This window comes from Etheostoma cragini, chromosome 10 (genome assembly GCF_013103735.1).
Source record: "Etheostoma cragini isolate CJK2018 chromosome 10, CSU_Ecrag_1.0, whole genome shotgun sequence".
NCBI lineage: Eukaryota > Metazoa > Chordata > Actinopteri > Perciformes > Percidae > Etheostoma > Etheostoma cragini.
This window is the reverse complement of record NC_048416.1, coordinates 17,985,425-17,999,447: the sequence shown is the minus strand read 5'-3', so window position 1 is coordinate 17,999,447 and position 14,023 is coordinate 17,985,425. Positions and strand designations below refer to the sequence as shown.

The 14,023-nt window shown below is 38.3% G+C and overlaps 1 protein-coding gene across 1 annotated transcript in view; it reads left to right on the top strand.

The window, feature by feature from the left end:
• macrod1 (mono-ADP ribosylhydrolase 1) overlaps positions 1–14,023 on the top strand; it is a 96,837-nt gene that overhangs the window by 72,368 nt on the left and 10,446 nt on the right. Inside the window, exon 6 of the mRNA XM_034883383.1 lies at positions 10,428–10,619. Within this exon, the coding sequence (XP_034739274.1) occupies positions 10,428–10,619 (192 nt within the window). The remainder of the gene's footprint in view (positions 1–10,427; positions 10,620–14,023) is intronic.

The window sequence follows — 14,023 nt, the reverse complement described above, 5'->3', positions numbered from 1 at the left end:
CTGCCACTTTGCTTGTTTGAAAGCCATGATGTGTCTCTCTTTCTTATGGCCGGCCAAATTCTCTGGGTAGGCAAAGCAGAGAAAGGACTGTAACCTTGCCCCTTATGACCTCATAAGAGGCAAGATTCCAGATACCCAGGCCTCGGTTTACACCTATCGCCATTTCTGGCCACTGGGGGACCATAGACAGGCTGGGTAAACTCATATAAATGTTAAAAAACCTCATAACGGAAAATGTTCATGCCATGGGACCTTTAATGCCATCTGTTAGCAACAAGATTTTGGGGTATAATTAGCTCAGACTGTGTTTTTTCACATTGTTACTTCTTAGTATCTTATTCTAATCTATCTGATAAAAATGCCACTATTCTCAGGTGGAAAACAGGATTAAACCACAGAGGACACTTTGAGGGGCTGTCAGATAGGACAACTGACATATGAGAGAAAAAGACTGTGGGAAGAGTTTTGATGAGACTTTGATGGAACTAGTCGGAGTAACTTTTCAAAACAAGAAAGAAACTCATGCACAGTCTTTAATTTACTTCAAATGATTTTGTGTCACATACATTTACTACATTTTTATGCAAATATTTTAATTAGGTTGGCTTCAGAGACAGAAATTAGGACCGGTGGATCCCTGTGGACCCGTTTAATTACACCAAATATCTCTTTTATTAGAAACATCACAAATCAACACTCCTGTACAAGTCTGTGTTAGTAATTCACTGTTACCAATACTTTGTATTTAGAGTACTAACACACTATTTAAATATTTCGCTTTTCACAATTGTCCAACATTTTTAGTTTAAGTAACTTTTTTACAGATTGAGATCATTTAAAAAAAGAAGATAAGTTTAATAATGTTTGTGAGCTCAACCAGCTGAATGTTCAGCTCAACCAGCTGCCACATTATAATGCTTTTGATTAATTTATTAATTAATGCATGAGTGATAGTGATCCAGATATATGATATATAATTTTTTTCTACAAAGATCGGCCTCTATAGTTAGTAAACCTTTTAAGACTTTAAGTACATTTTAAAACAGACAAAAAAAAAAAAAATTGTATCCGAGATATTGTTGGAGACAAATATGTAGAGACATTGGAAGCATACAGTCTAAACATCATACACATCATAGGGTACATAAACAATGCAATGTAAATAGTGTAACTCGCTGAACTGTACAAAGGGATTTCTTTAATGTAGGAAAATTCCGAAATCAATATAACATACAAAGCTGCTTGGATATTTAAAAAAACAATTGTTTAAAACAAATGTGTAAGCAGGAGAAGAGGAGGGGAGGACAGCAGGAAGAATTAGACACCCAGTAAGCAAACTGCACAGTTAGATTAAAGGAAACAAGGCTACAATCAAATCATTGCACAGAATATCTTATTGCGATCTGATAAAAGATTGTTGTCCAGACCATTTGCAAATACCATTTGGTCTGCAGGGTAAAAATCCAAAGGCCTCACATCTGTTTAACAACAGGTCATGATTCCCTTGTCTTTGTTGAAGTTCCACCTTTTCAAAGACACAATACGTCACTGAAATGCACGACCACAGAGTAATGACAGCCATTAATTGATATTGCACACTAATGTTCATCTGCAGTCAGTTTTAAATTACATATTACAATTACATTTTTTACATATCATAAACCAACCTGTTAAACACTCAACACATGCACACATTCATGTAATGACAATTTGTAAATATTTAACTTCTAGCAGGATGATATATTGCATGCCTATTTTTGGATGCAACTACCACAATGATAGATGTTGTTAGGTAGACAGCAAAAACAAAATGCTTGTTTGAAAAAATGATTGTGCCTGTTTTAAGCAAAATCGGCATGAAGGATGTGGTCTGTTAGATTTTCCCCTCATTAATCAACAAACAGAGCCATAAAACTGATGTACTGATGTGATGATGTGAGGGCAATTTGATTGGTCTATTTATGTGGGTCCACCACCATACGGGATACTTTGCTGATTTAAATTAAGATCTGTGTCATTGCAGTGTGTGCAGATGAAAGATACCGCAGAGCAAGTTTACAATCTGCAAACTATCCTTTTTAATAATAGATACAACTTGGTTATGATGCTATTTCGCCCTTAACTTTTTTGTTTTTTTATTGTCCTTATGATGTTAATCTTTCACTGCAGCCTCATGCGGCAAATGTAGCCTCAAGCAGAGATGAGAAGTGGACTCTTAAAGTAACTTGAGGCAATTTATCTTTTATTTCGTGCAGCTTCCTCTGGAACCAGAAAAGGCTTTATACAACTTTTTTAACGTATGCAGTAGCGCTTCACAAGACCTGTAAACAGACTTTGAAGTTTAAAATTTGTGGAGTTCTCATTTAAGTCTTTGCACAAAGGCAGGTCCATACAGAAATTGCTGTTAATTATTAAGCAATCCCATGTGGGTATAATGTTTGAGTGTCCACTACACTGCTGTGCATTTAAAGTTCACTTAAAAGAGGATTCAAAACCTCTAAAACCAAACAAAAGCCTCACCGAATTGCATAGGGCAATTGTGTACGTTTTCAGCACTTTAAATACACACACACACACAAACACACACATACACACACACACATACACTTTTCAGAAGACCTGCATCCACTTTCTGCCTTTAACACTAGTCTTCACACACACTCCATAACACACTGCCCAACATTCACACATTAATCCCTCACACATCTTAACATGCTCCGCTAGCTTTCCATCTCCCCATCGAGCTCTCCCCCTGTCTCCCACCTTCTCTCCCCCTTTCTCTGTGTTTCAGGGTAATGGGAGCCAGCAGTCGTAACACTGGGGTGGGGTGAAGAGGAGGAGGAAGAGGAGGAAGGGGTGGTGTTGATGTATGGTGGAACTAAAGCAACCCTGCCGATCGATAATGTAAACAAGAGCGAAGAGAGGCGGTAAATAAGGCCGGCTCCTGACAGAACTGTCTACCTCAGGTGACTGAGAGAGAGGGAGAGAGAGGAGAAGTAGGGGAGAGGGGATGAGAGGAATATCTAATAGAGGAAAGGAGGGAGGAATGGAGGATGCGGGAAATAATGGAGGGATGAGAGAAACAAGTTAGGAGAGGGCGGCACAAAGGGATTTTGAAAAAGAGAATGGAGAGGAGGAAAGGTTGGGATGATGGGAGGATGAGATATGATGGATACAATAAAAGAAGAAAGGATAGGTGACTGAGGGATGGACGGGAGGGTAATGAGACGAGAGGAGAGGTGGGATGACTGGATGAGGTAATTGTGAAGGAGGGAGGCAGGGAGAACAGCAACGACAAAGGACGTTAAGAGTGAAACAGATTGAGTGAAAGGAAGGATGGATGGAGGGGAAAAGAGGGAAGAGATTGAGGGAAGAAAAGATGATGGAAAGGGCAGGAAACAGTCCTGGTAAACAAAAAAAGAGGGCAGAAAAAAAAAATTGGGTTAGCAATGAAGAACAATTACCAATCATAGATTAGTGTGTGTGTGTGTGTGTGTGTGTGTGTGTGTGTGTGTGTGTGTGTGTGTGTGTGTGTGTGTGTGTGTGTGTGTGTGTGTGTGTGTGTGTGTGTGTGTGTGTGTGTGTGTGTGTGAGAGAGAGACAGAGAGAGAGAGAGAGAGAGAGAGAGAATTCTAAACAGTGTAGCAGTGACATTTAACAGATGAAATGCAGATGAATGACCACCAAGTGACCTACTGTTGAACCGCACCAGCACCAAAAAACATGAAATACTGCACACACTCTCACACACACACGCACACACACACATGACCGAGTTGTGAACCTGGCCACCGCTGAGTGGTACATTGATGCATCGGCATGGCTGAACCTCTCCTCGAGCGCGGGCTCACTCTGGGTTACTTGACTGCTGGAGTAGGTCAGACTCAGAGTGGAGAGTAAACACACATGTGACAATGCAAACAATTACACAGAGAAACACTCTTATATTTGGATTACACTCTACTCCTTTTGCGTTTGCACTGTCCCTTTTCTGTGTTCCTTCATGCATGACTGCATGTTTGACCAGGGTCATTTAGCTTGTGTCTGTGAGTATTTTATCTACAAATTCCCATATTCTAATCGGTCTTTGCTACTATTTCAAGACACATCTGCAGCTTTCTCATACGCTATAAATACAATTGTTGCTGCTCACCCAAGTGGTGAATCACAATAGTGATTCATCTTTTAGCCAGTTTTTCAAAGATACTAAATTTGCAGTTTTAAACCAGTGTTATTTTGTCCTGATGTGACAGCATTATGTAAGGTTTTCTAATGATGTCTCAGCAGCTTCAGTATTGTACAAAATACTAATTAAGGTATGTTGAGCCTGATGTGGGTGATTCGTGTCTGTGTGTTGGGCGGGAGAGACAGAGTCATTAAAGTCATCGAGTGTGATCCTACCATTACAGATTACAGATATTTGTCTGAATTAGCCCCATGTCAGCTCTAAGAGGATCATTACTGCTGAGTAGCTGTAGTCATGATCTGTCATGATCTGTCACAAACAAAACAGTCACACTCTTGTTCTTACACAGAGCCTAATGTTGCATTATAATACCCTAAACAATATGGACAATTTATTAGGAAAATCCAGGGAAACATCTCAAATCATATCATGAATATCCACCTCCGCTTCCATGCAACATGAAGGAAGTGATATTGCCTAAACCTTTGAAAATATATTCTATAGGAGAATATTAGTGTCTCAATAGCCATGTTAATGTATAAACAGACTTTGATTGCAGCACTTATTAATCTTTCTGTGTGGGTTTGTGCACTCAGACTAAGTGATTTCTCAGGGACCAAACTCTTTTTAATCAGAAGTTTGAAGGACTGTCACGTCACACAGACAAGTTTCTTTCAATTCACATCTGTGGACTGCACTGTAAGCAGCACCAGTCTTTTTTGCACACTTTCATCTGCACATTTCTGGTCTTAGGGGGACACTGAGGCATCACAGCGTATAGTTTTTGATAAGTTGCCATTAGTGTAAAGCTCCTCGTCTCTTGTGTAATGATTGCAGGAGGAGTATTTTCTGCTGAAAGTGCTGCTTTACTCAGAAGAGCAGAAGAAAGAAATGCAAATACTGCGGGACAAACCCACACAGAGTTATCAGCCGGCTCTTCCGTTGCCTTCAGCTATATGCAGCGTTTTGTACTGTCTTTCAGCTCATTGTTTTGGCTTTACAGCCTTTACGTTATGTTCACTGCTCTCATCAGCACTACTTTCAAAAGTAGTTGTGTTTAGCAAAAAAAGCTCTAAAACCCCCGTGTTATTTGATGCTGAATGTAGCATTTAAGCATTTAGCAACTAAAGAGCCAGATATTTTCCCTCAGGAGTTGATAAAGAACAAAAACAGAGCTAAAAGATACTGGACTCACATTGGTTTGTAAATAGTGTTTTCTAACATGTTTGACATATCAGCTTTGTAAATATAAAATAAGTCAGTTATTGCAGCTTTAATAGTTCAAAAGGTCTGTTCATTTAAATGTAAATACTGAGAGAAATAGAGAATTTCTAGGGCATATTTTTTGCATTTTCCCTGAAAACACCCCCCCCCCCACCCACACACACACACACACACACACACTCACACAGGCAAACTGTATGCATGCACTTCATACAGTTACCTGAGTGCCAGTCATTAATTTCAATCATCTTGATTGTGATCCCCATGGCGTTGCATTGCAGCAATTCTATGAGAATTACCATGTTGTTTTCTTTGCAAATTTGTGGACGTGTAAAGCCATTTCGGTTTTAAGTTAACGTCGGCAGAGTTTTTCAGAGATGGAGAAAAGGCGTTGCTGATAGTTTTGTGTTCTGATAACCCCTATCCATGACACATTTTTTTGCGTTTATTGCCAAAGGCTCTTTTAGACTCTCACTCGTTGACAAGTCTTCCTTTTTTGGGGTTGCTTTGCGGTGCAGACAGTTGTTGCCAATGGTGGAACCTTTTCTGCATGATTTTCTGCCATTGAGTTAGGCTTTCACCCTCGGACGGGACATCCGAGGGTGAAATAAAAACGTTACTATGTTCTTGTACTAACCCACCAAAATGATTGAAAACATTTGTGCATTTGTAACAGTGTGTAAATGTGGAAGAAATGGGTACTGCAAATCAGGGATCATATCTTAAAACTCATAAGTAGTTTCCTGAATGGTGCCCTTCTTAATCATTATTACAAACAAAAATGGCTGAAAACTAATTTGGCAGACTTTTAAATATGCCAAATTGCTATAATGTAAACACATACAGGCTTAAGAAGCGGTGCTCAAGTTGTAGCCCACAACATAACTTACTGAATTCATGTACTTCCTGTTTACATCCCTCAAAGAATTATGGGAACTATACTTCCAGACGGGGCAGGTTTGAGGCTCTGATGGCTGTTTGGTGTCAGTCAAATCTAGCAACACTGCGAATCAGTCCAGTAGGGTCACAAAACTGGCCTTTAGTTCCAGATTGAAGCATCAAGATTGATCTGTAAAAATTAGAAAACTAAGATTATTTCACTACATTGGTTCCTCGTAAGAAAAAAAGTCTTGAAACTAAATTAAATGTATTGTTGAAATGGATATTTTTCCGTGTGTGTGTAGAGGTTCGGCTAGGTCTTATCACAGTGTTGGAATTCACACTGTGAGCACACGCTGAGCCTCATCAGAAGGTGTTCTATCGTCTGTGTGTAAGGCTGGTAAACCTCATCTACTCTCTGTTCTCACTAAGTTTCTGTGTGTGAGGTCCTCTGTGTCCTTCCTTTTTCTCTCTCTCTCTCTTTCTTCAATTTTAATACACTTTAATAATTTACCATTTATTTAATCATCATCAGTGTGCTTGAAAAAATTTTAAGACCTTTGAAGAAAAAAACAGGTCATTTACTTGGCAAAACAAGCACACACAGTATGAAGCGTTCCAGCTGCTAAATGACAGAAAAACCGGAAAAATAAATTGTATAAAGTAATTAAAATCGTTGAAAAACATTGTTGCTGTAACCTTGCTTGCACACTTTTTAATTTGATTACAGTGTTTAGTTCCAAAAACAGTCAGTAAAAACAGAAAGTAAAATGAGTGATCATTTGTGTGAGATTGATTTCAGCTGGTAGTAAGACATGATACATCCTCTGGCAGCCATATCGGAGTAGGGCTGAAACTAACAATTATTTTCATAGTGATTAATCTGTTGATTTTTTTCTTTATTAATCGATTAGTTGTTTGATCTGTAAGATATCAGAAATGTCTGGTTTTGTCCACAACTCATAGATATTCAGTTTACTGTCAAAGAGGATGAATAAACTGGAAATATTCACATTTAAGAGGCTGGGATTAGAGAATTTAGACTTTTGTCTTAAAATATTACTCAAACCGACTAATTAATTATCAAAATAGTTGGCAATTAATTTAAGAGTTGACAACAATTAATCGTTGCAGCTTTGCATTAGAGGTCATCAGCTCTTGGCAGTGGCAGCTCATAATACTGTTTGGTCAGGTACCTTGCAGGTAGCAACACCAAACAAAGCAGCAGATTTCAAACTAAAGACTTCATAATTAATGATAAACGGACACAAGATTCTTTTACAGGTGTTTCAGGGTTTCCTGCCCAGTCGATATTTAAACGTTACTCGTGTGCAGCATCTAAACCAGTGACATCGGTGCCTTTATGGCTTCCCAGGTGTGCTGTTAAAATCTAACATTAAGTGCTATTACTTTTCTGTATATGGGAGAGAAGACAGGAAGCAATTTACTGAGAGCTGAGGGCATGTCATCTGTAACCTGGTTACAGTTCAAATGAAAATGACTAATGTAGTTGAAACTACTCACAAATTCAGTCTGTTATGGGGCAAAACATTGCCGAGTGAATTGTAAAAAAACAAAAAACATGCCCTACTTTCCCACTAACATGCTCACAATAACAGCCTGGCTTGAGGGTTCTTGTTTGTCCCATGATCCCATGATATTTATCACTTAAGAGAGTAATGTTACATTTCATAACATGACAGCGGCATTGTTTTAAACTCAAGCTTTCGACTATACTTAAAAACCATCATCAGAAGCAGTTTGGTATAGGGCTGCACAATTATGGCCAAAATGATAATCTCTATTACAATCACAATTATTTGTTGATTTTAACCGAAACAAATTGTATAGTCACATTTATAACTGCTTTCACATCCATATTGTGCTACATTCCTCTTATGTTGAAGTTGTATATTGTACATACAGTACATACAGCTTCAACCCATGTAAATGAAAATTATCTGAAATAAATAGCCTAGGATATATTTAAAAAATGTATCCCCAAGAAAGCTCCTTGACTTGTTTTCAACAGTAACTGTTTAGTAGAGATAGGGAGAGAGGGAGTGCAATGAACGTATGCTACTCACAGAGTGACACCTGACTCATTATGAATGGGTCCAGCAGGCTCTGTCTTACACGCTATTATTCTACGAACTGAAGTTAGTTGCATTCAATAACTTCTTTCGTGTTTTTTGCAGAAACACTGGTACAAATACAGGTTTGCCTCTCATGCATAGGAATATACAGCTGAATTTTGAAATGGATCATGTAACGCAAAAGTAAACCATATTGATATAAACAGCATTGCTTTGTTTGTGGGGAGGCAATGGATGCGAGAACATTAGATGCACCGGTGCGACCTAGGAAAAATGTTAGTCGCACACTAGAGCCCTGTGAATTAACAGACACTAACTAGCACTGGTCACTGCCGTTGTCTGAAAAATAACACAGACAGGACAAAATGTTGCAATTTACTAGTAAACTGGTAAACCTTGTGGCCGACGTATAACTGACTGCTATCTGTTGTGGAATTTTTCTCATGTTACTCTTTCCTCTGTGACTGTCTACATCTAGAAACTAAGCTGCACAGTGGCGGGAACAACTCTGACTGGCACATGATCAGACGCGGTAGATTGGCTTTGCAAAAAAAATGGAGCATTTAAAATATTGCTTGATTACGCAAATTTGATTGTGGAAAGCCGTAATTGTGATTAAAATTTGATTAATTGTGCAGCCCTAGTTTGGTGTAAGGAAACAACCGCTAAATATCAGGTGTTACGGCTGATTGCATCAGTTAGACTGACACAGGCATACACAGAGGTAACATAATACAGTGCATGTCAATACATACTTTCACAACTCCTCATTGTATAATGTATGAAACTCTTACATTTTTTTCGTCTCCAAACGTAACTTCCCCCTTAAGAAGACAACGACATGGGCTGCAGTTTATTTTGTAAATGTGTAAATTGTAATGACCCTCTCCATTTAAAATAGTGTATGGTACCTTTCTTCTCTAATTGTCAGTTGAGACACTATACATCTTTTTTTTTTGTTTCTGCTGTCTCTTAATCAATAGCTAAGCTTTTACGTTTAAAGCTCCCTCTGGTTGGAATGATCCACCTGTAAGTATACCCTCCATATAATCTTTTCAATAAGTCAAAAAATACCCTGTCTTCGTATTATAGGATCATCATTTGTACTGATAATTATATTTTATCACTTTTAATACTTAATGCTATCACTGACATTAATTTGTTGCTTTAATCTACAAATGAATGAGGCGTTGGTGCTCTGCTTGATTTTTTTTTTTGTCTTGTGTGATATTTATATTTTTCTCAAATGGTTTTGTTAATTATCTCGTAGCTTTGTTTTTTGTTAATTGTGCTTGTATTCTTTTGTTGTCATTGAGGACCCCCTTTACAACGAGATGGTACATCTCTAAGGGTCATTCTTAATAACATTTTTATTTTTAAAGTATACAGGACAACTCAGGACAGTTGTGAGACGGCAGAATTGGTGTCATTAGAGTAAAGAAATAGTGTGCATTAACAATTTACACTAAAATTGGATTTAATTACATTGAACGGTGGACTTTGGCTGACGGTTTCAGGCACTTCTGTACGAAAAATCGCTGAGTTGGATGTAATGGAGTTTTCAGATGATCAAAAGATGATAAACTTTCCCAATCCTAATTTTGATTTGGACATTGACACAAAGGCCATTTACAAAGCTTAAATTAAAATTACAATACTCTGACATCACATAAACACGTAATTATTTTCTAACAAACCAAAAGTCACCTGTTCCAGTCAATACACTAGTTTCACAATAAAATTAACTGATATACATTTGTAATTCACATCAACAAAGTTGAGCAATTTTAGCGTTAGTTAATAAGATAGACGTGTGAGAAACAGTACAGGATGAAACATATGCGAAAGTATATGGACTTTTTATGAAAATTTGGTAAAAAGATTGACTAAAACATGGCTGTCATAATAAACACTGAATAAATGTGGAATTTTACTGGGGAGATTAAACTCAGGAGATTTTTTACTTCTATTTTACTTCTATCTTCATACCTGTCACTCTGTGGTAAGAAGTGTTTCATCTTCTCATCTCTTGCTGTCTCTAGATGTGATCCACACTGTGGGGCCAATTGCACAAGGAGGAGTGGGAGAGGAGGAGAAGAATGCCTTGCGGTCGTGCTACAAGAACAGCCTGCAAACAGCCACCAAAAACGCTGCACGCTCTGTGGTGAGCGGGGGGGGGGGATGGAAGATGGGATTGCTAGGAAGTAATGGGAACGATGAAGAGATACTGGGTTGTATGTTGTTGTGGTGAAGAGAACAAAGGTGTGCAGAAAGCTGAGAGATTAGATTAAAAGAGTGAGGTTGGGGTGCCTGGTTAGCTCAGTTGGTAGAGCGGGCGCCCATATATAAAGGTTTACTCCTCGATGCAGTGGGCCCGGATTCGAGTCCAACATGCGGCCCTTTGCTGCTTGTCATTCCCCCGATCTTTCCCCCTTCATGTCTTCAGCTGTCCTGTCAAATAAATGCCTGAAATGACCCCAAAGAAATTATTTAAAAAAAAAAACAGATAGGTTAATGGAAGAGAACCACTAAACAAACAAAAAAGTGCAGAAAGCATAAAAGACACAAATGACATAAGAGAAAAGAAGGAAAAGAAAGAAGGAATGTGTAAAGCATATTGTACTTGAGCAAAAGACAGAAGAAGCTTCATTACATGAAGAGGAAACTAGATGAAGAAAGGGAAACAGGAGCAGCAGGTAGAATTGTTAATTTGTAAAAAGGTTTTATGAACCACACCATGCGGGAGATTTCACAACACAACAAGGTGTTAAAGTCAAAGTAAAACACCAAAGCAACATGAAAATAAAGTCAAAGGTATGGTGAAAGAAAAATAAATGCTGTGCATTTGTAGAATTGTAGAATTCGAAACAGGCTTAGATTTGATTTTTAACAATAACAGCATTTATTAAATGTTATTTCATTTATTTTCTATTACATGTTCATAACGTACTTTTGTGTCCTTGTGTATATTATCACAAAGACTTGATTTGATTGATTCTGTGATATAATGTCAATGTTTATTGGTACTTTATACGTAACCCAAATTCACAAATTTGCCTCTATTTGTTATTAGTTCCCTTTCCATGACTTTTATATCTTTCACCTTGAGGAACTTACGAGTCATGCCAGTTCTCACCCTAAGGTGCCAGTTTACTTTTTACCATTTACTTTGATGGTTACTGGTATGAATTTAGAACCAGTGTTGTGCCAGAACCTGCCTGACACTGATCTCAATTAATTGAAATGCCACAAAAAAATCACAACTTTTACAGAAAATGAAGCAAAAGGGATTTAATGTATTTACATTCAGTAATTACCTCACCATTTAGCCATTTTCATTATTATTGGCATAGTATGCCTTTCTTAAACTGGTTTAAAGTGACCTACTTACTTACAAGGGTTTTTACAGGGATCGATACACATATTTAAATGTTGCTGTTTTAATCTGATTGATAGAAGGCTCCATGTTCACGTTTTGCTCTCCTTCATCCATATCAGAGGCCTGTTATAAGTTACTGCTGATGCAGACGGAACATTTAGTGCTTCAGCTTCATACTAGATAGGTTCAGAATTCAAATCTGTCTTAAAACAATACTCCCATTTCAATGAGGATGGACTTTGTTGCAGATATATGCGAAGATGTATTGTGCATTTGATAATATGAAATGTTGAGTGTTTGGAGATTAGACTCCATCGTTATACAATTATGTTTTAAAGAGGTAGAGAAAAAGACATATCCCCCGATGGAGTCTAGACACTGGTGATGGTGGTGAAGGAGCCCAAAGACCAGGCCAAAGGAGTCAACGGGAGTTGGTAGCCTGAGGAAGACCCAGGGTGCCGTGTGAAATGATGACTGGAGGTGAAAGGAGAGGAGGAGGGTTACACTCATGCCTGTAATGACAGCTGACAGCAGCAGAGAGGGAGATTCTGTGATTGGCTTGGGAAATTCCTGGCTTATTCTTATTGGTTTAACTGAAAGGTGACCACCTCCACCCAGCTTAGTAAGAGAGAGGGGGGATTGAAGTTATTAGAAGTCTTCCTGAAACAGCTCATATTTACATTAAAAATGTTAAAGGTCTTTGTAGTTGTTTCTGCTGTCTACACTGTTGGCAAAGCTATCGCTGCCTGAGTAAAAATTTAAATGGATCTTCAAAAGTTAGTCTTTTACTACCAAATAACCTCTATGTGTCTCTAGACCAGGGGACTTTAACATTTCTTAAGCCAAGGACCACTTAACTGAAAGAGCAGGGACCCCCTACTACATATATTGCTTTAAATTAAGCTGCATATTAAACTGGGCCTGCAATAATGTGTAGGGCAGCCTACTTTTTTTGTTGCATAGAATTATAAGCTAATAAAATAATAATTGTTGGCATGGCTTCATAAATCGTCTTTAAATGTTACACAGTGGCAATGTAGCACAGTGAATCTTTAGGATGAACTGTATCTGTGGATGGGCTCTTAGTGACTACCTTACCCAAAGGCCAGTGAGCCTATCAGAGATGACAGAAAATGAGGCAGACGCTAAGAAAGGTCCTTAACAGGATGAAAAAAAAATATTGAAAAAAAAAAACAGGAGAACTAGAGACTTTGTGGGTCAAAGTCTGCTACTTAAGAGAATCGTTACTTGGGAAGAAAAGAAATCCTTTAAAAGCACTCAACTGCCAAGACATGGGTGGCTTTTATTGTGGAAAAGCTGCAGGTAAGAGGCTCTTACAGACGTTTTTTTTTTAACCATCACCCAATACATTGTCAGTTGGTTGCTCACAGAATGATGAAAAATGGCCATTTAATAACTGTTAACACAATCATTATTTTCAGTCCTTGATTTGTTTGACAGTTTTATCTTACATGTGTCATTTTGAGCTGCTGTCAAACACACGCTGTTACCAAAGTAAGTATAAGATGGAAAATACCTTTAATAATGCCAGGTTGGGAACTGGGAACTAAATACTCAAAAAGGCGGAGTGATTAGTGAACCACCGAAAAGCACAGTTACTTCCATCAACAAAACCAATGTGAATAGCTAGTTACTAGCGAGCAAGACTGGTGATTATGGCTGACTTTGAGGAATTTTCAGAGGATTTTTATTTGGTATCAAACCAAGATAAGAAGAACCATATCTTTTTGAGCCAGAATCCACAGACAAGGAGTTACAAATTTTGGAAGCTGATAGACAAAATGCCGAACAGACTGAGGTCGAGGGGAGAATCAGAACAAACACAGACTGGTGGTGTTTGCGGAATCCAATTCATTAGCATTAGCTACAGTCCTGAGCATTAGCTCTAGCATTGCTCATTGTATTCTGGGGTGAAAAAGCGCATTTGTGACAACACAGTAACATTCCAGCAGATAAATGTAGCCCGGGAACAACTGCAATTATACTGACCACCCTATTCATGCAACTAACATTTCCACTGTTACAGCAGTTAGCTAGTCCTCTAAAAACACAGCGGTGAATAAGCTAAAGTTCCAATAAGTCGCCGTGTTCCTTTATTGACTGAACGAGGAAGGAAGCCCCTTCACACCATGCCTCCATAACAAAAGGGTGATGGACTGGGCATTTAATAGAAGTGAAACTCGGACAGAGAAGAAAAGCAGCTGTAAAAAGCAATCAGGTGTGCGTGCGGGTGCGCAC